This window comes from Myotis myotis, unplaced genomic scaffold (genome assembly GCF_014108235.1).
Source record: "Myotis myotis isolate mMyoMyo1 unplaced genomic scaffold, mMyoMyo1.p scaffold_m19_p_3, whole genome shotgun sequence".
NCBI lineage: Eukaryota > Metazoa > Chordata > Mammalia > Chiroptera > Vespertilionidae > Myotis > Myotis myotis.
In genome coordinates, this window is record NW_023416335.1 from 121,678,256 (window position 1) to 121,703,519 (window position 25,264).

The 25,264-nt window shown below is 45.7% G+C and overlaps 1 protein-coding gene across 1 annotated transcript; it reads right to left on the reverse strand.

Annotated features, from left to right (window-relative positions):
* Positions 1 to 36: 36 nt before the first annotated feature.
* On the reverse strand, positions 37 to 11,770 carry NRIP2 (nuclear receptor interacting protein 2). The gene is made up of 6 exons (XM_036302074.1): positions 11,298 to 11,770; positions 4,544 to 4,696; positions 2,854 to 2,936; positions 2,424 to 2,524; positions 2,097 to 2,149; positions 37 to 1,789 (listed from the first exon to the last, which is right to left on the reverse strand). Exons 1-6 carry the CDS (start codon positions 11,487 to 11,489, stop codon positions 1,697 to 1,699), a joined length of 675 nt encoding a protein of 224 aa, XP_036157967.1. The 5' UTR covers positions 11,490 to 11,770; the 3' UTR covers positions 37 to 1,696.
* Positions 11,771 to 25,264: the final 13,494 nt, after the last annotated feature.

The window sequence follows — 25,264 nt, forward strand, 5'->3', positions numbered from 1 at the left end:
AGAACAAAGGAGGACATCACCGTAGAGAAACAGGTGTTTATTCAAATGGAGAGGCAGCTGAGCTGAGGGCCAGCCATAGGGGTCTGCAGTCTGTCTACAATTACAGAAGCAGCAGGAGGCAGAAGTGAAAGGAGCAGGGTAAGACCAGGAAAGCGGAGGCCATGGAGCCAGGCAGTGAGGGACCAGGGTCCTATCACACTGTGATAGTGAGCCACTCTCCTCACCCTGTGAGGGCGGGGGACTTAGCCGAGAAAGGTAAGGCCGGGTGTCACAGGGCAGTTCCTTGCATCCTGGTTCTTCTCTAACCTGCCCCACGCTCAAGATTTTGTTTCCAGCCTAAGGTCCCAGTTCCCTAGGTCAGGCTAGTTACACCATTCTCTTCCTCTACCACTCACCCATGATTTCAGAGGCTCAAACCAGCCAGAAAGACACTCGGGCATCTAGCTTCTTAAGGTTTGGATTCTTCTCCACAGTGAAGCCGGAAGAGCCTCCTTGTCCTTTTGCTTTGGCTTAGAGCCCGCTAGGGGATAGAAAGCCACTGATTCCAAAACAAGACAAGGTCTAGCTCAGGAAGCCCAAGATGAGGGGTAGGAAGAAGGTCTAATGAGGTGGATAGTTCTAGAAATAAGAAGGACTACTGGTCAGGTGAAGTCTGAGTACTGACAACCCCTCCATCCCGTTCACCTTTGGGGGCAGCTCTCTGCAGGGCTCTTGCACACACCCCCTGAAGTTCAGGGACCCAGTGGGTGAAAAGCAAGTGGAGAAGGACAAATATCTGGAGGAAATAGTAGAGGTATAGCCAAGGTTTTGCACAGGGTAATCAAATGATAACTTGCTTCAGATATTTGCAAGCTCAGAAAAGGTAACTAACAGAGCTCCCAGCCTTGTAAGCTGCCATTCCTCTACCAAGCCACCTTCCTAGGGTGTTGAATCATTCTGTTCAGTGTCTCCCCCACCCCCACTCAGCTGTGAGCAGGCATGTGCAGAATCAGAACAGTAAGCACCAGCCGGGCTGGAGAGCTGGTTGGTGAGGTGGGGCATCTGATCCTGAAAGATAATGAGTCCAGAAAGTGAGGTGAGAGATGTGGGAGTGAAGGTAGTCGAGGAGGTTTGGGGTGGCAGGGGACAGGTGGAGGCCAGTTTCTACCATGCCAGGGCCTAGCCTGTAACCCCATTTTCCTTGTATAATCTTTTAAAAAGGTATTTGTAAATTGATTTTTAGAGAGAGAGGAAGGGAAAGAGAGAAACATCGATGTGAGAGGGAGACATCTCCTGCACGTCCCTCTCGGGGTACCGAGCCCACAACCTGAGCGTATGCCCTGCCTGGCAATCAAACTGACAACCTCTCTGTGCACAGGATGACACCCAACCAAGCGAGCCACACTGGCCAGGACGCTGTGTCATTTTCTGCAGACCTGGTTTGGCTTTGCTTTTCTCTGGAGGGGAATGAGAGAGAACAGGGAAACCAGAGCCCTGAGATCCTGGCCCCTCTCTGGGAAAACTCCTGGGGGATAGGGAAGTTGCCAAGAAGCAGAGAAGATGTGGCCGACAGGGAAATGGAACAGCAGGATCAGGGTGGTGACAGAAGGCACAGACAAAGCGATCCCCAGCTACCTGGCTGTAGTAATGTCCCCATACCCACATGGCTCTTCCCTAAGTCACAGGACTGCCCCCTGGGGACTGATGGGGCCGGCAGTCACTGGCCAGGCTCTGGGTACAAAGGCAGGAAGGGCAGCTCTGGGAAGGGGGCTTTCAGCCGCAGCACTCGGTGTTCCAGGTCGATACAGCACTGTGGGGTGTGGAGGAGGAAACGTGAGGTTACCTCTGCAGGTAACCTGTCTCCCAGCCCCTCTTACTTGTCTTCCCTCCCCCCCACCCATCCGCTGCTTCCCCATTTCCATTCACCTGGACCCCTGTCAGGGAGGGACCCAGTGCTCCACATTTTTCACTTGTGGGCAGATCAGGAACCTCTAGGAAGCAAAGCTGCAGTCCCACATCATGTCTTTCACTGGAACCTGACCCAGGCTTCCACACCTGTGCTTCCTGCCTCTTTCCCAGCCCTTGGTCAGGCCCCAGAGTGCTAGTGTCCTCCTTACCTTGAGAGAAAGCAGAGTCTGCAGTCCGAGGCAGAACTCAGGACTCTCCACATCTGCAGGAACCACATGAAAACAAGACTCTGGAGGGTACCCGGTGGTCACTGCTGCCCTCCTGTCAGTGCGTGCCCCTTCTCGCCCAGTCCACCCCCAGATCTGAGAATCTTGGCACAGATATTGGGGATAGTCAGAGCACCTTTGGGGACGCCTTGTCTGGTGCTGACAGGGCTGAAACTCCGCCTTTGCACCCTCCCCGCCCCCCCCCTCCCATCTCCAGGAGAGAAGGTAGAAGAGATGAGAAGAGGGGCTATTGATGAAGAGAGGACTTACCCACCACCTGGGCTGAACATGCCACAGTCTCCTGGCCTAGCTGTAGCTCCAGCTGCTCCACCTGGGGTGGGAGTCCAGGCGCCAGGTCCCTGTTCCCTAACCTGTGGTGGGGAAGCAAGGGTTATTGCCACTACAGCCCTAACTCCTATTCCTTTAGTCAGCTAACGTCCTCCCACCACCACCACCACCACCACCCAACACTGGGTTTTCACCCAATCCCTGGCCCCACGTGGGATCTAAAGCCTTATCTTCTCTGTCAGAGCCCCATTAACTAGATATAGTTCATATACCATAGGAGTCATCACCCTTTTAAAGTGTACAATTATGTGGGTTTTTGTATTCAAAGATATATTCACTACTATCTAATTTCACAATATCACTCCCAAAAGAAGCCCCATTCCCCATCCACTATTTTGGGCCATACTCTTACCCTAGGCGGGTGAGGCATCCAGTGGAGATCTGGTTGTAGTGGGTGCCTGTGTCCACGGCCACCCTAAGAACCTGGTCCTGACACTGAGAAAAAGGGTTGTGTGGGATTCAGTGAGTCTCAGGAGAATGGACTGGGACCTGCACCTTCCCAGCCTTTCAGAAATGAACGAACGGAATGAACTGTGTCTTTAAAAGTGGTTTTCATGGTACTTGTACAACTGAGAAAAAACTGGCTCAGATAAAAAAAAAAATCAAAAAAGGAAGTGAACTGCATGGGATGGTGAGTCCATCTGTTTGGCAACAATTTGACCAGAAATGGATATCTGTTTGTTTAGAGCAGGGGTGGGGAACCGCTCTTCTGCCAAGGGCCATTTGGATATTTATAACATCACTCGAGGGCCATACAAAATTATCAACTTAAAAATTAGCCTGCTCTATTTGGTCAAACATTTAAACAACCCCTAATGCCTTTGCAGGACCAGACCAAGTGATTTCGTGGGCCTTATATGGCCCACGGGCCAGACTATCCCCACCCCTGGTCTAGAGGAATTCTTGGGAGGCTGAGGGCCACCAGGTTAGAGAAATCTAGTTGGAGTAGGGGAGGGATGAGGAGACTGGGATACCTTGCTGGGAAATTCAAGTGTGAGTAAGAGAGACGTTCACCATGGGAAGCAAAGGAAGACACGTTCATTTTCTTTTGGGCATATACAGACATTTTGGGTTACACTGCCCATCACAAACACATGGTTTTCTTATTCCAAACTTTTTTCTTAAATCCTCATCTGAAGATACTTTTTCCATTGATTTTTTTTTTAGAGAGAATGTGAGAGAGACACATCAATTGGTTGTCTCCTACACACACGACAACTGGGGCTGAGGATTGAGCCTGCAATCAAGGTATGTGCCCTTAGTCAGTAATCGAACCCATGACTCTTCTGTCTGAGGACAAGCTGATGCTCTAATTAGTGAGCTAAACCAGCCAGGGCTCATTCCAAACATTTACTGAGCATCTACTATGTATAGATGTTGCTGGAAGGCACAGCAATGAATACTATTTTTTCAGAGCCTAAGGGAAGTGAAATGTAACTGCTGTGTGGTAGAGTCTTAAGACCTATGAAAGGATTGTCAGTAAAGTGTCCTACAAGGAAAGGCTATTTCCTACTGGGGAAATCAAAAGTTTTCAAGGAGGAGGTAACATTTGAGGCTTAAGAGATTGTGGAATGTGACATAAAATGATTGCAAAGCGGGCAGAGGAAATGCTGAGCGAAGACAGTGGCCTAAGAGCAATGGGTGTTTATTAGGAAGGTTCAGTATTGGCAGGTGGTTAAATGGCTTTAGAGATGGCAAGGCCATCACATGAGCTTTTCCAGGAGGGTTGCATTATCCATCCATGCACACACCATTATGTAGAGCACACTGAAGATCATTTACATATTCACATTTAAAGATTATACTTTGATAAAGGAAAGGGAGTCGTGGTGGTGACAGCTGGAATTGCACAGAAGGAAGATGGTTTGAGGCAAAGAGTAAAGAAGATAGAGGATCCCATTTTTTGGTCCAGGCTTAGGAGAGAGGTTCCTTTTCTCCCGCCCTCCTTTCCTCACTACCCAGGGCAGAAAGGAGAGTGGGTGAAGTAAGCCAGTCACAGGCAGGATTGTTAAGGAAAGCCAGTGCCCTGGGAGGCCTCTCACCTTGCAATTGACCAGAAGAGCTGGAATCTCTGGCGTGTTAGTCTTCCTCCTGTTCTCCTGGCCATGCATCAGGGCCTGCACCAGGGGAGACTCCCCCTGACTCCGACTCTGGTTTCCTTCTAACAGGCGTCTTTGGATCACGCTGTGCGGCTGCTAGCGCCATCACAAAACAATAAAGGAAGATAGGTCTGAAGCCAAGTATCCAGGCTGCTCGGTTCCCCACCTTAGATATCCCAAGGGATTGTCTCTAATCCCACCCAGTCCTGAGTCTCACAGGAGTAAGAAAGAGGCAGAAGCTTATTCAAGACTCCCAGCAGTTAGATAATTATAGCAGAGTGAACCCAGTATCAAATCATGCCATTTCCAGGGACCCCAGTAATTGCTCAGCGATGAAGAAATGGGAAGGGAATAGCCATCTGGGTTTGACTGATTAATATTGGCTGATGGTACATTTCAGGAGCTAGTATTATGCTTAGGGGAAATTCTGTCTCAAGAGGCTTTTTGTTTGTTCAGACATTTCCCCCCCTTTGTTGACCTTATCCTTGAATGGGTTGCAGGTCCCAGAGTTGATGGTGTGATTAATAGGAATCAAAGTAACAAAAAAAAAAAAAAAAAAGAGAAAGTTAAAATCTTCAAAATTAGGATGCTGGGAGTCATCCTTGGACTCCCTTCACCTGCAACCCCCTCCCCCCAACCCTGACCAATCTCTTTCTAAATTCTACCAGTTTTGCCTCCTGTGTTTGTAGGCCATTCTGCTCGCTGTTACTGCCTTTATTACAGACTCACCCCAGCTCTCCTGCTTCACTGGGATGCCTCTTTGCCTTCATAAGAACCTGCCTCCAGTACTGTTCAAAGCCAATGATTATCTAAAACCCTTGCTACTCAAAGTGTGGTCCTCATATCATCAGCTTTAACATCACTTGGAAGAAATGCAGAAAAGCTACTGAATCAGAAGCTTCAATTCTGGATTCTCACAGCCAGTTAGCCTGGAGGTCAAATCACCCCCAGTATTTCCTACAACAACCAAGGCTTAACTACAACAAGACTGCGCACAAAGACCACTAGGGGGTGCACCAAGAAAGCATAAAAAAAATGCGGAGACAAAGAAACAGGACAAAATTGTCAATGGCAGATATAGAGTTCAGAACCACACTTTTAAGGTCTCTCAAGAACTGTCTAGAAGCCGCCAATAAACTTAATGAGATCTACAAAAAATCTAATGAGACCCTCGATGTTATGATAAAGAACCAACTAGAAATTAAGCATACACTGACTGAAATAAAGAATACTATACAGAAGATAGGCACTGGAGAACCAAGATGGCGGCATAGGTTAACGCCGGAGTTTGCTGCCTTGAACAACTACTTCAAAAGTGAAACCAAAAAACGGAAGGGACATCACCCAGAACCACAGGAACACTGGCTGAGTGGAAGTCCTACAACTAGGAGGAAAGAGAAACGCATACGGACACTCAGAGGAGGCACAGTGCTGAAGTCAAATTCTGAGGTGCGGAGTGCGCGGAGCGAGCTGGCGGCAGAGGGCGAGGTTGGCGTTTTCAATCGGGAGGGAGTCGCAGACTCTGAGCTCCAGATCCGGGCGAGTCTTTAGGGACCCAGACTCAAACGGGAGAAGCGGGACTGTCTGGCTTCGGTCAGAGAGAGTGCAGCTTTCTCTCTGAGCTTTGCAGCAGGTGCTGGGACTCAGAGAGGCAGAGCCCCTGGGGACAGGACTGAGAGCCGCCATAACTGCTCTCTCCAGCCCACCCTGTGGATCCTGTGCGACCCGCCCCGCCCAAACCCTGCACACAGGCATTTGCCGGATAGCCTCAGGCAAAGGCTAGATTAGCACCTCCCTAGAGGACAGAAGTTCTCTCACTGCTGACACAGCTGATTCTCATAGCCACTTGGCCTGGAGGTCAAACCCTCCCTGGAATTAGCTACAACAATCAAGATTTAACTACAAGACTGCGAACAAAGACCACTAGGGGGTGCACCAAGGAAGCATAACAAAATGCGGAGACAAAGAAACAGGACAAAATTGTCAATGGAAGATATAGAGTTCAGAACCACACTTTTAAGGTCTCTCAAGAACTGTTTAGAAGCCGCCGATAAACTTAATGAGATCTACAAGAAAACTAATGAGACCCTCGATCTTATATTGGGGAACCAACTAGAAATTAAGCATACACGGACTGAAATAACGAATATTATACAGACTCCCGACAGCAGACCAGAGGAGCGCAAGAATCAAGTCAATGATTTGAAATGCGAGGAAGCAAAAAGCACCCAACCGGAAAAGCAAAATGAAAAAAGAATCCAAAAATTCGAGGATAGTGTAAGGAGCCTCTGGGACAGCTTCAAGCGTACCAACATCAGAATTATAGGGGTGTCAGAAGATGAGAGAGAGCAAGATATTGAAAACCTATTTGAAGAAATAATGACAGAAAACTTCCCCCACCTGGTGAAAGAAATGGACTTACAGGTCCAAGAAGCGCGGAGAACCCCAAACAAAAGGAATCCAAAGAGGACCACACCAAGACACATCATAATTAAAATGCCAAGAGCAAAAGATAAAGAGAGAATCTTAAAAACAGCAAGAGAAAGAAACTCAGTTACCTACAAGGGAATACCCATACGACTGTCAGCTGATTTCTCAACAGAAACCATGCAGGCCAGAAGAGACTGGCAAGAAATATTCAAAGTGATGAATAGCAAGAACCTGCAACCAAGATTACTTTATCCAGCAAAGCTATCATTCAGAATAGAAGGTCAGATAAAGAGCTTCACAGATAAGGAAAAGCTAAAGGAGTTCATCACCACCAAACCAGGATTATATGAAATGCCGAAAGGTATCCTTTAAGAAGAGGAAGAGGAAGAGGAAGAAAAAGGTAAAGATACAAATTATGAACAACAAATATGCATCTATCAACAAGTGAATCTAAGAATCAAGGGAATAAATAATCTGATGAGCAGAATGAACTGTTGATTATAATAGAATCAGGGACATAGAAAGGGAATGGACTGACTATTCCTGGGGGGGAAAGGGGTGTGGGAGATGCGGGAAGAGACTGGACAAAAATCGTGCACCTATGGATGAGGACAGTGGGTGGGGAGTGAGGGCAGAGGGTGGGGCGGGAACTGGGAGGAGGGGAGTTATGGGGGGAAAAAAAAGAGGAACAAATGTAATAATCTGAACAATAAAGATTTAATTTAAAAAAAAAAAAAAAGAATACTATACAGACTCCCAACAGCAGACCAGAGGAGCGCAAGAATCAAGTCAAAGATTTGAAATGCGAAGAAGCAAAAAACACCCAACCGGAAAAGCAAAATGAAAAAAGAATCCAAAAATACGAAGATAGTGTAAGGAGCCTCTGGGATAGCTTCAAGCGTACCAACATCAGAATTATAGGGGTGCCAGAAGATAAGAGAGAGCAAGATATTGAAAACCTATTTGAAGAAATAATGACAGAAAACTTCCCTTACCTGGTGAAAGAAATAGACTTACAAGTCCAGGAAGCGCAGAGAACCCCAAACAAAAGGAATCCAAAGAGGACCACACCAAGACACATCATCATTAAAATGCCAAGAGCAAAAGACAAAGAGAGAATCTTAAAAGCAGCAAGAGAAAGAAACTCAGTTACCTACAAGGGAATACCCATACGACTGTCAGCTGATTTCTCAACAGAAACTTTGCAGGCCAGAAGGGAGTGGCAAGAAATATTCAAAGTGATGAATACCAAGAACCTACAACCAAGATTACTTTATCCAGCAAAGCTATCATTCAGAATTGAAGGTCAGATAAAGAGCTTCACAGATAAGGAAAAGCTAAAGGAGTTCATCACCACCAAACCAGTATTATATGAAATGCTGAACGGTATCCTTTAAGAAGAGGAAGAAGAAGAAAAAGGTAAAGATACAAATTATGAACAACAAATACGCATCTGTCGACAAGTGAATCTAAGAATCAAGTGAATAAATAATCTGATGAACAGAATGAACTGGTGATTATAATAGAATCAGGAACATAGAAAGGGAATGGACTGACTATTCTTGGGTGGGGAAAGGGTGTGGGAGATGCGGGAAGAGACTGGACAAAAATCGTGCACCTATGGATGAGGACAGTGGGTGGGGAGTGAGGGCGGAGGGTGGGGTGGGAACTGGGAGGAGGGGAGTTATGGGGGGAAAAAAAGAGGAACAAATGTAATAATCTGAACAATAAAGATTTAATTAAAAAAAATAAATAAATAAAATAAAATTGAAGAAGTAAAGAGCTTCCCAGACAAGAAAAAGCTAAAAGGGTTCATCACTACTAAATCAGTATTACAAGAAATATTAAAGGGACTTCTTTAAGAAGAAAAATGAGAAGAACATAAATATGAATAATAAAATGGCAATAGCTACATACCTAAAAAAAAAAAAAAAGAAGAAGAAGAAGAAGAAGCTTCAATTCTAACAAGATGCCCCAATAATTGGTGTGCTCATTAAAGTTTGAGAAGCGCCCAAATGAAACAAAACTAAACATGTTACTCTTTTCAAAATTCATCAAAGCACCCCCGTCCCCATTGCTTACATGGTAGAGCTCAATCAAACTTTCTAAGGAGATCCACAGCCCAGATGACCTGGTCACTGTCCGACTCTACCTCATCTCACCCTTCCCACCCCACCCCACCCCACCCCACTCGGCTCATCTGCCCCAGCCACCCTGCTTATACTGCTTGCACAGGCTGTTTCCCACCCCCGGGCCTTGGCTTCTGCTCTCCCCTATTCCGGGGCCTGGATGACTAGCTCAACACACTTTGCTCAAGAACTAAACTATTCAGGAGAGATGTCTGGGGTTCCATGGGCATCTGGTAATTAGTACAGGTTTACCTTCTCCAGGGAGCTCTCTCTCACCTCTTTGTGCTCTTCCCTCCACACACAAGGCGGGGTAGTCCCCTTTGTCATGCTTCTCACAGATGTTCTTTGTGAATTTCACTCTCCCATTAACTTGGAGAGTGCTTGAGGTCAGGTCTGTATCTCATTCATTTTCCTGTTTTGCTGGGCTTAGCCCAGCATATACTTGCTGAAGAATACAGTCTCCTTCCAGGCTCCACACATGCTTCTCCACCTGCCCTCTCTCCTTGGGAGCCTGGGATTGTTTTTCCACCCATGGCCTAATGAGGCCCTTGAGGCTGCTCCCGCCAGCAAGGCTGCCAACAGGAGACCCAACTCTGGGAAAAGGGCAGCGAGCTCTGGGACTGGCCAGAAAGAGGAGCTCTGCGGTTCCCAGCTCTCCTCCCACCTTTCCCATGGGGATGGCCCTTCTCCAGGGCCAAATCGATGGTCCCCAAAGGGTAGAGGCCGAAAGGTCCTAGCCACTGGGAGCAAAGAACCTGCTTCACTGTCTGTCGTTTCTCAGCTGTGCTTGCTATGCTTGCGAAGAGGTGGTTCTCTCAATTGAAATCTTAATCGGATCAATTTTCCTTTTGGGGGGCTGCTGGGTGGGGCTAGGGGGTTGCTGGCCTCTGGGCAAGGTTCTGGAGGGGGAACATTTGGCTGGGAGGCATATGGAAAGTCGGAGCTGCCGGAATGGCCTGAGGCCCCCAGAAATGCCTTTGCGCCTCTCAGGTTGCAGGAGTACCCACCCTCCTCTCAGACCCTCTGACTCGAGACGGAGACGGGAGAGTGAACAGAGTGCTCCCAAACCTTTGTACTAAAGCCTTCCTTTCTTTTATGACCAAGAGGCCAAATATGATGCCAGGTTCTCTGGCTCCTACAGAGCTTCCTTTCTCCCAGGCTGAGTGGAATAAATAGTAGCTGAAGGAATAATAATAATTAGCAATTACTGGTACATATTGCTTTCTCTCACTCAGGTACTGTTCTGAGTCTTTTATGGGTATCAGCTGTTAACTCTTGCAACAACCCTATGAGGTAGGTACTATTAATTTTATCCTCATTTAATAGGTGAAGAAACTGAGGCAGAGACATAAAGTAACTTGCCCAAGGAGCAGAGCAGAATCTGGATCTAAGCAGCGTGGCTTCAAAGCCCATGCCCCTCACCACTCTCTCTGAGGGGAATGCACACATGCAGGTCCCCTGACCACTCACCTCCCACGGTTACCCCCCACCCCACCCCCCCCCACCCCCGCCATTCCCTCTGGAGGCCAAAGCTGCTGCAGGAAGATGGGAGGAAAGGAGGAGCCTGGAGGGAGGCTCAGAGGGAGGAAGGGGGCCCTCAGGAGGCCAGGTGGCCTGGCAGGCGCCATTAGAAATCCTGGTGATTTGGCAAGGATGGAGGGCTTTAATGCTTCATTCTGAGGGGAGAAAGCAAATGAGTGGCCAGAGCTGGTATGAGGGACTCTGGTTTAGGGAGAGGAAGGAAAGCATAACCCTAAACTGGCCAATCCTCCAGGCCCTCCTGCTGTAATCAACTGCTCCAGAGGCTCCGTGCCCCTGGAAACCTCTACTCCCGAACAGCAGAGCTCACTCCAAGATAAGCCTTGGGTTTGGGGGGGAAAGCTGAGCCATGAGAATCGGGTCCCGCGGAGCCACAAGTCATGGGAATATTCCCGATGAAGAGCTGAGAATGATCAGAGGGAGCCCCTCAAGTTGGCAGGACTGCCTGTTCCCAACTCAGAGAGGGAGGGGAATATGAAGGCTTAGGATCCCCAGTTAAATGTCATCACTCCCACCCTCAGGATAGGGGGTGGAGAGGTGGAGAGGAAGGGCCAGAGGTCTTCTGGGGGGGTCTGTGGAAGGGGAGAGGGCTTCCTCACCAAGTCCTTGGAGGTGCCCAGCCTCTTGAGGCTGTCCAGGGGCAGCAGGTCGGCGGAGTCCTTGTGCAGGAACTGGGTGGCCTGTTTGAGCCGGCGCTGCTGGCTCAGGTGGGCTCGGTCCCGAAGCTCTGCCCCCTGTCCCCGCCTGCTGGAGTCTCCCCCCTCTCTTCTGGTCTCCTGCCTGGTGCTCATGGCCACCTGGAGACTTGATGAGCTTGATGTACTGGGTGGGGGCTTCTGAGAGGTCCTCCTTCTGTCCTCTGCCTCCTGTGTCCCGGTAGCTTCCTGCCTGTCTCCGTCTGGGCTGCAGCTCTCCTGACAGGAGGGTCTGGGCGGGAGGAAGAGGAAATAAATAAATAATGTGCAGAGCAGCCGCGTCAGACACCAATTCCCAGAGAATACGGTAGAGGGAGTGAGACTGCTGGAAAAACGCAGCGCTGTAGAGGTCGCTGGGGGCCTGCCACCGGCGGCTCTGCAGCAGCTCCAGTTCTGGGGTTCTGGCCAGGGTGGGCGGTGGAAGGGGTGTGTGTGCATGCGTGAAGGGCTGCAAAGGTGCTGTGGATGTCCGGGTGGCCAATCCAGGTTGTTTGAAAGGCAGTGTGTGAGTGGGGGTGGCAGCCTGCATGGGTGTGTTTGGTGTGAGTGAGACATGCAGGCATGTGCATCCATGGGCCTGGGTACTGGAATGCTCTGCAGCCCTCCCCCACCCTCTACCCCCATCTCCTCCACCTGGGGTTCTTGCAGCCCAGGGGTTGGGGTGCAGGCCAAGAACTAGGTTCAGAACCAGAGGGGGCAGCATCAAAATGTCCTTCCTTCCTTCCCTCCCCTCAACAGGAGACCTTTCTGGGCTCAGCCTTTCAGTGTGGCTCATCAGTTTCCATTACTCTGGGGTCTGGGGTCTGGGGTCTGAGGTCTGGGCTCCAGGGGTGGCAAGAGCAACTCTGAATCTTCTCACAAGTCGGCCCAGCTTCTCCCTCTGTTTTATGTAAGGCTCCTCCAGTCCTGGCCTTTTTTTTTTTTTAATGTCATAATTCAAATAAGCAGAAAGTTATAAAGAAGAACTGATACGCCTTACTTGTGGACCTCCTTTTAAAAAACGCTACAAATATAGCTGAAGTTCCGCTTATACTTTTCCTTCTTCCTGTACGACATCCTTCCTGAATTTGGTGTTTGCAGTTCCCACACTTGTCTTTATATTCTTTATATATATAACTGTGTATGTATCCTGAGCAATACAGCATTTAGTTTTGCCTGACCCATTGCATATATTCTTCGGCAACTTGTCTTTTTTTGCTCAATATTTTACTAGTGAGATTCATCCATGAGATACACATTGCTCTGGTTCATTCACTTTAACAGCTGTGTAGTATTCCTCTATATAAACGTCATATTTAGAAAATCTAGGTTTTCTTTTTCCTTTTTTTTTTTTTTTTCAACCAATGCTGCTATGAACGTTTTTGCACATTTTTCCTGGGGACATGTATAAGCATTTCTCTAGAATATATACCTAAGAGTGGAATTGCTTCCCCATTTATGCATACTGCCAAATCACCCTCCAAAATATTTATATAAGTGTTTACTTCAGTCAGCAGTGTATGGAGTGTCCTGGGGCTCCACTTCCTCACCCATAACTAGTATCAGATTTTTTTATAGTGCTAGCTCATCTGTCTTCAGATTTTTCTCTCTGGCCTTTTGTCTTCACCATCATCAAAATGCTTTGGTCAAGCACCTGCTCGCATGTGGTGGACACTCACAGCATGAGTACCCACCAGAGCCCTGCTCCCTAGGGACATGGTCTGGTCCAAACACCACCAAGGCAAGTGCACATTCAGACAAACCAGGTATCCTCTGGTTTTCTATGAACCAAGCCTCTTTGAGGCACTTTCACAACCACTATAATAGTATGAGGAAGAACTGTATCATGAACCCCATTTACAGTTGAGGAAACCAGCTGTGTGCTGTGGGTTGTGTCTGACCCACACATTTGCCTGGGATAAAGGTTGAAAAGGATCTACTGACACGTTGTGCTGGTTTCTGGTGGTTGATTCCCTGGGATTAACTGTATGCACTAACAAGTCAGTGAGTGACCTGCATACTGGGATGCTGGGCGGGCCCCAACACTGAACCGTGTCTCCTCCAACTTTATTCTCAGCAATTCATTCCTTAGGTTTGAAAATTCTTCAACATCTTCAAGAGTCCTTTATTAATTCAACTAGAGGCCCAGTGCACAAAATCAGTGCACTGGTGGTGGGGGGGATCCCGCAGCCTGACCTGTGCCCTCTTACAGTCTGGGACCCCTCATTCCTTACCAGCTGCCTGCTCGCTGCTCCTTACCATTCAGCTCACTGCTCCTTAGCACTGCTGCTGCCTCGGAGGTGGGAGAGGCTCCCACCACCGCTGCTGCACTCACCAGCCTTAAGTCTGGCTTCTGGCCGAGCGGCGCACCCCCTGCGCGAGCGCACTGACCACCCGGGGGCAGCTCTTGCATTGAGTGTCTGCCCCCTGGTGGTCAGTGCGTGTCATAGCAACCAGTCATTCTGCTGGTCGTTCTGCCCTTTGGTCGATTTGCATTCCCTTTGGAGAGTACCAGGGAATGTTCTGTGGCCAGTTGTAACCTCAGTTGGGTTGTCTGTAGTAGGGTTTTATTATATAGGATTTTCAGAGGAGTAATGCTATCAATGAACAAGAGTGAGATGACTCTAGGCACTTAGCAGGGTTGTCTTGGGCAGCTTAATAACATAGACAAGATGTCTCAGGACTCAAGTGCACTTAGGTCTGTAGACTTGATTCCAGGGAAGACTAAACGTGCCTGTGGTGTAGAATGAAGACTTTGGAATGTATGATTTGGATGGGGTGAGGTTGGGGACATAAGTTCCTCTTCTCTAGTTGGTCTGATAAGGCCTCTATTGCCTGGTCCTAGGAAGCACTTGTACTCAGGAAATGCCATTCTCTGGAATGTAGCTGAGTCACCCTGTGTTCTTTGGTCCAAACTAATATTACCTCACTCACTATCTCACCATCTGGGGTAGGACTCAGGAGTAAGGAGACTCTCTTTTGCCATTTTTTGTTCCTTGGTTTATTCCTTTGTAAATTTGTTTTTTACCCAAAGTTTCAGGGTGAACAGGAATGTTCTTGCAATACAAAACTCTGAGCTCTTCTTTGTTAGGGGCGAAAGAAATCTCTTTGTTAGGATGGTGGAGAGTACCAGGGAATGTTCTGTGGCCAGTTGTAACCTCAGTTGGGTTGTCTGTATCTTTACCAGTTCACCTCCGTTCCCTCCTGTCATTATTATTTTTAAAATTTTATAGTGTTGAAAGTATTACATATGTCTCTTCCCCCCCCCCATTGATCTCTCCTAGCCCTCCCCTGCCCCTCAGCACAGGCCTTCACCCCCCTATTGTCTGTATCCATTGGTTATGCTTATATGCATGCATACAAATCCTTTGGTTGATCTCTTACCCCAACCCTCGCCCTCCGCTGCCATCCCTCTGAGGTTTGAGGGTCTGTTTGATGTCATTTTTTAAAATATATTTTTATTGATTTCAGAGAGGAAGGGAGAGGGAGGGAGCGATAGAAACATCAATGATGAAAAAGAATCATTGATCGTCTGCCTCTTACACACCCCCTACTGGGGATCGAGCCCACAACCCGGGCATGTGCCCTTGACTGGAATCGAACCTGGGACCCTTTAGTCTGCAGGCCAACACTCTATCAACTGAGCCAAACTGGCTAGGGCTATTTTTTAACCATTGAACTCTAATGATGAGACAGAGAGGGAGAAAACTTCCAGGAACGCTATGAAGGAAGATTAAACCATTCTGGATTGTAAGGAATAGAAGAAACAGGTTTTCCTTTCCAAGATGCTTAGGACATAGCTATAATTTCTCTCATTTATTTCATCTTGTGGTTTACATAAAAGAGGATGGATACAAATTAAGAAATGTTATGAGCAAAAATGGAAGTGTGCTATATGGCTCCCTCAGTACATTGGTTCTCCTCTGAATTATAACAAGTTTTCCTTTCAAAATGAATTCAATAAAAAAATAGTTATTGAGCCTTAGCCAATTTGGCTCAGTGGATAGAGCATCAGCCCATAGATTGAAAGGTCGCAGATTTGATTCCTGTCAAGGACACATACCTCCATTGCAGGCTTGACACCCGCCCCCCCATCCCCCGGCCCAGGTCAGGGTGTGTGTGGGAGGCAACCAATTGATGTGTCTCTCTCACATCAATGTTTCTCTCTCTGTCTCTCCCTCTCCCTTCCACTTTCTCTCTCAAAAAGAAAAATCAATGTAAAAATATCCTCAGGTGAGGATTAATAAAAAAAATTTAATTAAAAAATATATTTATGGAGCACCTATGTTTCAGACATTGGGTGTGTATTGGTGAACCAGATGAAATCCCTGGCGGCAAGGAGTTCACATTCTAATGAGGAAGGCAGACAGTGAATAACTAAATCCATAATGTGAGGCAGTGGTAACTGCTAAAGGAAAATAAAGCTGGGTGAGCCGAAACCGGTTTGGCTCAGTGGATAGGGCGTCGGCCTGCGGACTGAAAGGTCCCAGATTCGATTCCGGTCAAGGGCATGTACCTGGGTTACGGGCACATCCCCAGTGGGGGATGTGCAGGAGGCAGCTGATCGATGTTTCTCTCTCATTGATGTTTCTGGCTCTCTATCTCTCTCCCTTCCTCTCTGTAAAAAATCAATAAAATATATTAAAAAAAAATAAAGCTGGGTGAGAGGAAAGAGTGATGGGGTGGGGGCTTGGGGTGGCTCTTTTAGAGCAGATGACATTGCGCAGGGATGAGGACAAGGTGAGGGTGAGGGCCTCATAGGTACCTGGAGAAGGGGTGTCTAGGACAGAAACCTTGCAACAGTAAGAGAGGCTAGGCCAGGACAGTGCTTATGTCCCACACGCAGCACAGAAAGGGGGCAGATTTCATCCTCTCCATCCCCTCTGTCCAGCCTGGCTCCTCCTGTGACCAGTTATTCACATCAGTTAAGGGGGTAGGGAGATAATAGAGCAGCGGTTCTCAACCTGTGGGTCGTGACCCCTTTGGGGGTCAAACGACCCTTTCACAGGGGTCGCCTAAGACCATCGGAAAACACATATATAATTACATATTGTTTTTGTGATTAATCACTATGCTTTAATTATGTTCAATTTGTAACAATGAAAATACATCCTGCATATCAGATATTTACATTACAATTCATAACAGTAGCAAAATTACAGTTATGAAGTAGCAACGAAAATAATTTTATGGTTGGGGGTCACCACAACATGAGGAACTGTATTACAGGGTCGCGGCATTAGGAAGGTTGAGAACCACTGGGTTAGAGCTGCCTGTCTACCCCAGGGTGGAACTCTTTCCTTGTTCTCCTGGACACAGAGCTCTTCCCAGCGGGGCTAACTGCCCCCAAACACTGGACCTGACAGACCTGAGGGAGTCAGGGTTATCTCTACAGAAAGAGAACACAGAACACTGCCCAGTGGGCTCTAAAAATGCCGGAGGTCTGCATATTTCCAACAATGAGGAAGGCTGAGAGGAGTCCAAAAGGTAACGTTTTCTTGGCCTTTACCCTCTTAGGCCCCCAGTTGTCCTAGAGAACTTTCTGCCTTTAGATAACACCAGTCTTATCTTGTATTTGCCATTGAACAAGGGCAAGATGCAGAACTGTTAAGTCTGACAGTCATTAGCAATTCTAGACTTGTGCTGATCAATACAATGGCAAAAGCCACATAATGGTTATTAATCACTTGACAGTGACTGTTCTTTGTTGAGCTGTGTTGTAAGTGTAAAATACACTGGATTTTGAAAATAATATGTAAAACAATGTGAAATATCTCATCAATTATTTTTACATTGATTACATTATTTTGTGGATAATATTGTGGATCTATTGGGTTAAATAAAATACATTATGAAATTAGACTTAGCCTGTTGGGCTTTTTTTACTTTTTAAAATATGGCCACTAAAAAATTTAAAGTTACATATATGGCTTCATTATATTTCTGTTGGACAGCACCAGTCTAAATAGACTCACAGCTCGTATTTTTAAACCTACTCCAGCATCTCTCCACTGTATTAGGAAGTTCTTTATAGCTAATCTTAACCCCTATAGCTGTATTCAAAATCTCTCCTTCTTGTCAAGCCACAGTAGAGACCGAGGTAAACTGGTTCCCATCTTCCTCAAGATAACCTTTCATGCCTTTAAATATCTTTACACCTTTTCTTTTAATGTTCATTCTCAAGGCTGAATAGTGCCAATTCTCATCTCTGGTAGGATGGGGAGGAGAGTTCATTTGGCTCGGTGAAATCATCCAGTCAAATGCCCTGCCGCATAAGGAAGTTCCCAGAATATTTTTCAGAGTGGGTTATTCAGAGCGACACAAGCAGTTCCCTTGAGCCCATGCAGGGTGAAGGGCAGCCAGTTCTTTTTCGGGCTTTCTCCTCTGGCCCTGTCAGATCTGCTGAAGATAGGAATTAAACTATTTTCCAGAATTCTCCTGTCCTGCAAGGGTCCCAGAAGGCTTGTGCCAATTTTGAAAATGTATCAACTTACCTCCACCCCCAAAGGCACATCTTCCAAAAACTACCAGGCTAAGGCAAATTTTTCTATTTGCCACTAGGATGATTTTATGGATGGCAAAACCAAGGCCAAGTGTTTGTCTCTACTGACGAGAGCAAACTGAACACAGATATTGAAAGGAACTCAGACAACTCAGTAATTTACCAACTGGGTGACTTTAGGTGAAGTACTTAATCTTTTGGAATGTGTTTCCTCATTTGTAAAACTGAAATAACATATAATTGTAGAATAGCTGTGAAGTTTAAATGAGAAGCAGAATAGCAAATGTTAAGAGTTCTCTACACCTCCTCTCTAAAATGGAGGTTATAATGGGACCTACCTCATAGTGTTGTGATGATTAAATGAGTTGATTCATGAAAAGCTCTCAAAACATTACCTAATACATAGTTTGTTTATTCTCTCTCTTCTCACACAAAATTTGTTCAATGATTTGCTCAGCAGGATTCCAGAGGACACAGAAGGAGACAGGCCATTTTTCCCCCAGCAACTGAAATGATGAGACACTGGACCAACCTGCTGAGCTCCCCACCTGATTTTTCAAGTCACAAAATCCTGCTGATGCCATAAGCACTCACTCAAAAGCAATCACCCTTTCTACTCATCCCCTTTCCCTTCTACCCATGGGGATTATTTGCCATCCCCTCATCCCCTGGATTCTGTACCCTAATCTTTTTTTTTTTAATTTTTACTCCAGGAGTGAGGATATTTTTTCCATTGATTTTTAGAGAGAGTGGAAAGGAAAAGGGGTGGGGAGAGAGAGAGACAGAAAAAAACACACATCAGTGTGAGAGAGACATATTGATCGATTGCCTTCTGCTCTCACCCCGACAGGAGGGCCTGGGATTGAACCTGCAACCAAGGTACATGCCCTTGACCAGAAAACAAACCCATGATCCTTTGGTCTGCAGGCCGACACTCTAACCACTGAACAAACTGGCCAAGGCTATACCCTAATCTTTATCCTGCAAGTTCCCTCAGAGAATCTGGCAGGATTGCCCTACTTTTTCTAAACATTCTGGACCTCCAAGCTCCAAAAGACTCCAGTTTCGCCTTTCCTCTGGAGTCATCATTCCTCTTCCTTCCTCTTGTGTTTATCTACTTTCTTTTCTGTTTCAATTTCCCTCCATTATTTATTTCCTCCTTGCCTAAGCTGTGGGCCTGCCCTTTGCACTCCTAGACATGATCTCCACTTTCCAGTGGTACTCATGCTAACAAAGTCATTGACCATTATATAGGAACCATGTCATGACTAGTGGCCTGGTGCATGAAATTTGTGCACATTAAAAGGGAATTAATTAGAGGAAATATTTTAATATTGCTATTTGCCCTTTCTCTATAATAGAAGTGTGAGAGATGAAAGGAAATTAGTAAAATGTATATGAAAATAATATATAAATTTATTAATAAATAAGCAGTAACAAAAAATATAACAACAGAGGCATGCTATAAAAACAACAAAAACATGATATAAAAACAATAGTGATGCAAACAATGACTGATAAAGTGATTAAACTTATTCTAATATCTCCTTGTACACCACATTAAGAGTGAAAACACTTTCAGAGTGCTTGACTAATTTCCCTTCTAATGAACTATTTAGAACTTTAACTTTAGTGTCACATGCTCTTCAAACTTGAGAGAAAGCAACATATAACTGACCATGTGCAAAAACGGGTTCAGGTAGGAATATTCCTACTCTGTCTAGAGTTTGTCCTTGTGATTTATTAATAGTCATCGCAAATGCTGGCATCACAGGAAACTGTTGTCAAATTAATGTAAATGGGAGGCCAGTGTCAGATGGGGACAAATCAATTCTTGGAATCAGAACAACCTCTCCCTCTGAAGATCCTGTTAATACGTCAGCTTTGATAATGTTAGGTCGTAATCTTTTGATAATAAATCTGGTACCATTACAAAGACCCTCTTTACTATTAAGATTTCTCAATAACATGATGATTATTGCACCCACTTTCAATTTTAATTTATGAAATGGCATTCCCAAAAGAGTAATACTATTAAGAAATCCGATGGGAAAATTTTCCTTTTCAGCATCATCTGTGGAATCAATGGAATCATCACTCAAATATGTGTGAAAATCTCCATCGAGTATATCCAAAATTTCTTCATTTAATTTTTGAACATGCTCATTTTTTGAACAAAGAATCACATGTTTAGATATATTTTTAATATTATCTATAGATATACTATTTCCAATGGCTTCAATAATAGAGCCATTACAAATCATTTCACAGGGGATTTCAATAATATCCATTCCTAAATAAAAACTACTATCAAGTTTGCCATCTCCAGGTTTTACTAACCATTCACTATAAGCAGAATCCTCTGATCTCATATTTGTTGTAAGAGACAACTTTCTGAAACATCCCAAACATTGCAGTACTTTAAACTTGTTTGTACTATGGCCGTTTGCATAGCATATGGTACCATACTGAGATATTGTCGAAAATCCCCTCCAAGAAGGAAACTTTCCCACCAAATACAACATTCAAATTCATAATTTCTCTTAGTAATCTGTCTATGGCGTTTATAGCATGACTGGATGCCATGATGCATTCATCAATAATGAGAAGTTGGGCCTTTTTAATAGTTTTAGCAACTTCACTGTTTATATTGAGTCTAGAAATTGAAGTTTCATTTAATGGAATTGGTCATTTATATTGGGAATGGAAGGTTCTTCCACTGAGAAGTAAATTTGCAGCAATTCCTGTAGATGCTGTGGGTAAAACAGTACCACCACGACATCTAATATAATGTATTAAAACTTTATAAAGATATGCCTCCATGCTCTGAGGGCCAGTTCCTGCCTCAAACCTTGCCCTCACGGGAAACAGTTCGGGGAGGGCACAGCCATTGCCAAGGTGACCCCTGCAGGACTGACTTCCTTCCGGCTGGTCGAGCCTGGTCGTAATGGGTGTTACACCCAGGGATTTTATATAAATAGATACCTCGTGTTAGTGTTCAGCGAACATCCAGTGAAAATGATGGTGGGCTAAAAGAAGCCCATCAAAACTTCCACCTAAGAATCTGAACAATGGCAAGATGCAGCAGCATTATCTTACAAGCACATGGCATTTGCAAGGGTATGTCTTGGGACCTGCAGAAAGTGTGTTGGCAGGAAACTAACCTGAGATGGGCAACCATGAATAGCCACAAAAATCACCAAATATAATAATAGGCAGCAGCAATTACTTACATGGTGTGATGAAAAGAGTAAATGTATGTGGCTTGGTGGACAGTACAATGAGGAAAGAGCTCAAAGGTGGAAGAGAAGCATGAAGACAAAAGGCTTGAGCAATCGAGTCAGTGATGAGTGGAAATAAGAGGCCAGAGTGTCCTGGGGAAGGTGGAAGTGAGTTTGGGGCAGGCTGGAGAGAGAATCATGGTTCTGACTTGTCATTTCAGGGAGCAGTGATTGAGGATTTTTTAAAAATTAAATATATATTTTTATTGATTTCAGAGAGGAAGGGCGAGGGAGAGAGAGAGAGAGAAACATCAATGATGATGAAAGATAATCATTGGTCAGCTGCCTCCTGTATGATTGCCCCCTACTGGGGTCCTAGCCCTCAACCTGGGCATGTGCTCTTGACCGGAATCAAACCTGGGACCCTTCTGTCCACAGGCCAAAGCTCTATCCACTGAGCAAAACCGGCTAGGATGTGGATTTTTTTTAATTAAATCTTTATTGTTCAGATTATTACATTTGTTCCTCTTTTTTCCCCCCCATAACTCCCCTCCTCCCAGTTCCCACTCCACCCTCCGCCCTCACTCCCCACCCACTGTCCTCATCCATAGGTGCACGATTTTTGTCCAGTCTCTTCCCGCATCTCCCACACCCTTTCCCCACCCAAGAATAGTCAGTCCATTCCCTTTCTATGTTCCTGATTCTATTATAATCACCAGTTCATTCTGTTCATCAGATTATTTATTCACTTGATTCTTAGATTCACTTGTCGACAGATGCGTATTTGTTGTTCATAATTTGTATCTTTACCTTTTTCTTCTTCTTCCTCTTCTTAAAGGATACCTTTCAGCATTTCATATAATACTGGTTTGGTGGTGATGAACTCCTTTAGCTTTTCCTTATCTGTGAAGCTCTTTATCTGACCTTCAATTCTGAATGATAGCTTTGCTGGATAAAGTAATCTTGGTTGTAGGTTCTTGGTATTCATCACTTTGAATATTTCTTGCCACTCCCTTCTGGCCTGCAAAGTTTCTGTTGAGAAATCAGCTGACAGTCGTATGGGTATTCCCTTGTAGGTAACTGAGTTTCTTTCTCTTGCTGCTTTTAAGATTCTCTCTTTGTCTTTTGCTCTTGGCATTTTAATTATGATGTGTCTTGGTGTGGTCCTCTTTGGATTCCTTTTGTTTGGGGTTCTCTGAGCTTCCTGGACTTGTAAGTCTATTTCTTTCACCAGATAAGGGAAGTTTTCTATCATTATTTCTTCAAATAGGTTTTCAATATCTTGCTCTCTCTCATCTTCTGGCACCCCTATAATTCTTTTTTTTTTTTAATATATTTTTTATTGATTAAGATATTACATATGTGTCCTTGTCCCCACGTTACCCTCTTACCCCCCCCCGCCCCCCCGCTCATGCCCTCTCCCCTCCGTTGTCCATGTCCATTGATTAGGCCTATATGCTTGCATATAAGTCCTTTGGTTGATCTTTCCCCCTTACCCCCACCCTCCCCTACCTTCCCTCCAAGTCCCGACAGTCCAATCAATGCCTCTCCGTCTCTGGATCAGTCCTTGTTCATCAGCTTATGTTGTTCATTATATTCCACAAATGAGTGAGATCATGTGGTATTTATCCGCTCTCCAGTTCCATCCATGCTGTGGCAAATGGTAAGAGTTCCTTTTTCTTCTTCCTCTTCTTAAAGAATACCTTTCAGCATTTCATATAATGCTGGTTTGGTGGTGATGAACTCCTTTAGCTTTTTCTTATCCGTGAAGCTCTTTATCTGACCTTCTATTCTGAATGATAGCTTTGCTGGATAAAGTAATCTTGGTTGCAGGTTCTTGCTATTCATCACTTTGAATATTCCTTGCCACTCTCTTCTGGCCTGCATGGTTTCTGTTGAGAAATCAGCTGACAGTCGTATGGGTACTCCCTTGTAGGTAACTGACTGTCTTTCTCTTGCTGCTTTTAAGATTCTCTCTTTATCTTTTGCTCTTGGCATTTTAATTATGATGTGTCTTGGTGTGGTCCTCTTTGGATTCCTTTTGTTTGGGGTTCTCTGTGCTTCCTGGACTTGTAAGTCCATTTCTTTCACCAGGTAGGGGAAGTTTTCTGTCATTATTTCTTCAAAAAGGTTTTCAATATCTTGCCCTCTCTCTCCTTCTGGTACCCCTATAATTCTGATGTTGGTACGCTTGAAGCTGTCCCAGAGGCTCCTTACACTATCTTCGTATTTTTGGATTCTTTTTTCATTTTGCTTTTCCGGTTGGGTGTTTTTTGCTTCTTCGCATTTCAAATCTTTGACTTGATTCTTGCGCTCCTCTGGTCTGCTGTTGGGAGTCTGTATAGTATTCTTTATTTCAGTCAGTGTATGCTTAATTTCTAGTTGGTTCTTTATCATAACATCGAGGGTCTCATTAGATTTCTTGTAGATCTCATTAAGTTTATTGGCGGCTTCTAGACAGTTCTTGAGAGACCTTAAAAGTGTGGTTCTGAACTCTATATCTGCCATTGACAATTTTGTCCTGTTTCTTTGTCTCCGCATTTTTTTTATGCTTTCTTGGTGCACCCCCTAGTGGTCTTTGTGCACAGTCTTGTTGTAGTTAAGCCTTGATTGTTGTAGTTAATACTGGGGGTGATTTGACCTCCAGGCCAACTGGCTGTGGGAGTCAGCTGTGTCTGCAGTGGGAAAACTTCTGTCCTCTGGGGAGATGCTAATCTAGCCCTTGCCTGAGGCTATCCAGCAAATGGCTCTGTGCAGGGCTTGGACGGGGCGGGGCGGAGGGAGCAGTTATGGCTGCTCTCAGTCCTGTCCCGAGAGGCTCTGCCTCTCAGAGTCCCAGCAACCGCTGCAAACCTCGGAGAGAAAGCTGCCCTCACGTTCCGACCGATGCCAGACAGTCCTGCTTCTCCCGTTTGAGTCTGGGTCCCTAGAGACTCGCCCAGAACTGGAGCTCAAGGCCTGAGCCTCCCTCCCGATTGAAAACGACAACCGCGCCCTCAGCCACCAGCCCGCGCCGTGCGCACCTCCGCACCTTTTTATTTTCCGCACTGCGCCTCCTCTGAGTCTCGGTATGCTGTTCTCTTTCCTTCTAGTTGAAGAATTTCCGCTCAGGCAGCTTTTCTGTGGTTCTGGGTGATGTCCGTTCTGTCTTTTAGTTGTATTTTTGAAGTGGTTGTGCGAGGCAGCATTCTCCGGTGTTTACCTATGCCGCCATCTTGGTTCTCTAGGATGTGGATTTTTAAAAAATGTATTTTTTTTTACTTCAGAGAGGAAGGGAGAAGGAGAGATGGAAACATCAATGATGAGAGACAATCATTGATCTACCTCCTGAATGCCCTACACTGGGAATCGAGCCCACAACCCAGGAATATGCCCTGACTGGGAATTGAACTGTGACCTGGTTCATAGGTCAATGCTCAACCATTGACCACACCGGCCAGGAGCAATGGGGATTTTTGATGAATGAGGACTGAAGATCATGATTGGCCAAGTGGCTGGCCCTGCATCTCTCCCATGGTTTCCCGGCCTCCACAGCTTCCAACACTCTCTGACCCCCAACAATTCCTCAGGCCCGAAGCAATTCAGGAACCTGAACTGGACTCGGCAACCCAACTCATGAGGCTAATCCTGGGCTTAGGGAAAGTGAGGTTGTGGAAGGGAAGGTGTTGACCCAGAAGTGGCTTTGAAAGCCTTTGTGCTGGGATTAATTAAGGTCTATGATGCTGGTGGCATTCAGCAGAGCACAGAAAGTTCTGTGGAGTGGTGCTCTGGGGATGTTGGGGATATGGGGGAGGGGATGCCATTCCTACCTCCCTCTCAGATCTACTCTCAGAAGTTGTGGTGAGAGCCCTGCCAGCTCAGGGGTTGAGCATTGACCTATGAACCAGGAAGTCATGGTTCAATTCCTGATCAGGGCATATGCCCGGGTTGTGGGGCATGCCAGAGGCAGCCAATCAATGATTCTCATCATTGATGTTCCTATCTTTCTCTCTCTCTGAAAAGGGGCAGAAATAGAATGTTGGGGAACCAGCTAGTATTGTAAGAAATATTAATCATGCTCTGTTAACTGTGATTGTTTTGTTCTGATTAAAGAAGGCACATTCTAACTTGGCTGACAGCTGCACTCAGGACCTGGGAGTTTCACCTGGAAATGCAGCCCGCCCTCCCCA

Bases quoted from the DNA above. Each gene is read 5' to 3' on its own strand.
- NRIP2 (XM_036302074.1), bottom strand. From the start codon at position 11,489: ATGAGCACCAGGCAGGAGACCAGAAGAGAGGGGGGAGACTCCAGCAGG. The intron at 4,697-11,297 runs GTGAGGAAGCCC...TGATGGCGCTAG, and splicing joins TGGGCACCTCCAAGGACTTG to CAGCCGCACAGCGTGATCCA. The intron at 1,790-2,096 runs GTAAGGAGGACA...CACACCCCACAG, and splicing joins AGACTCTGCTTTCTCTCAAG to TGCTGTATCGACCTGGAACA.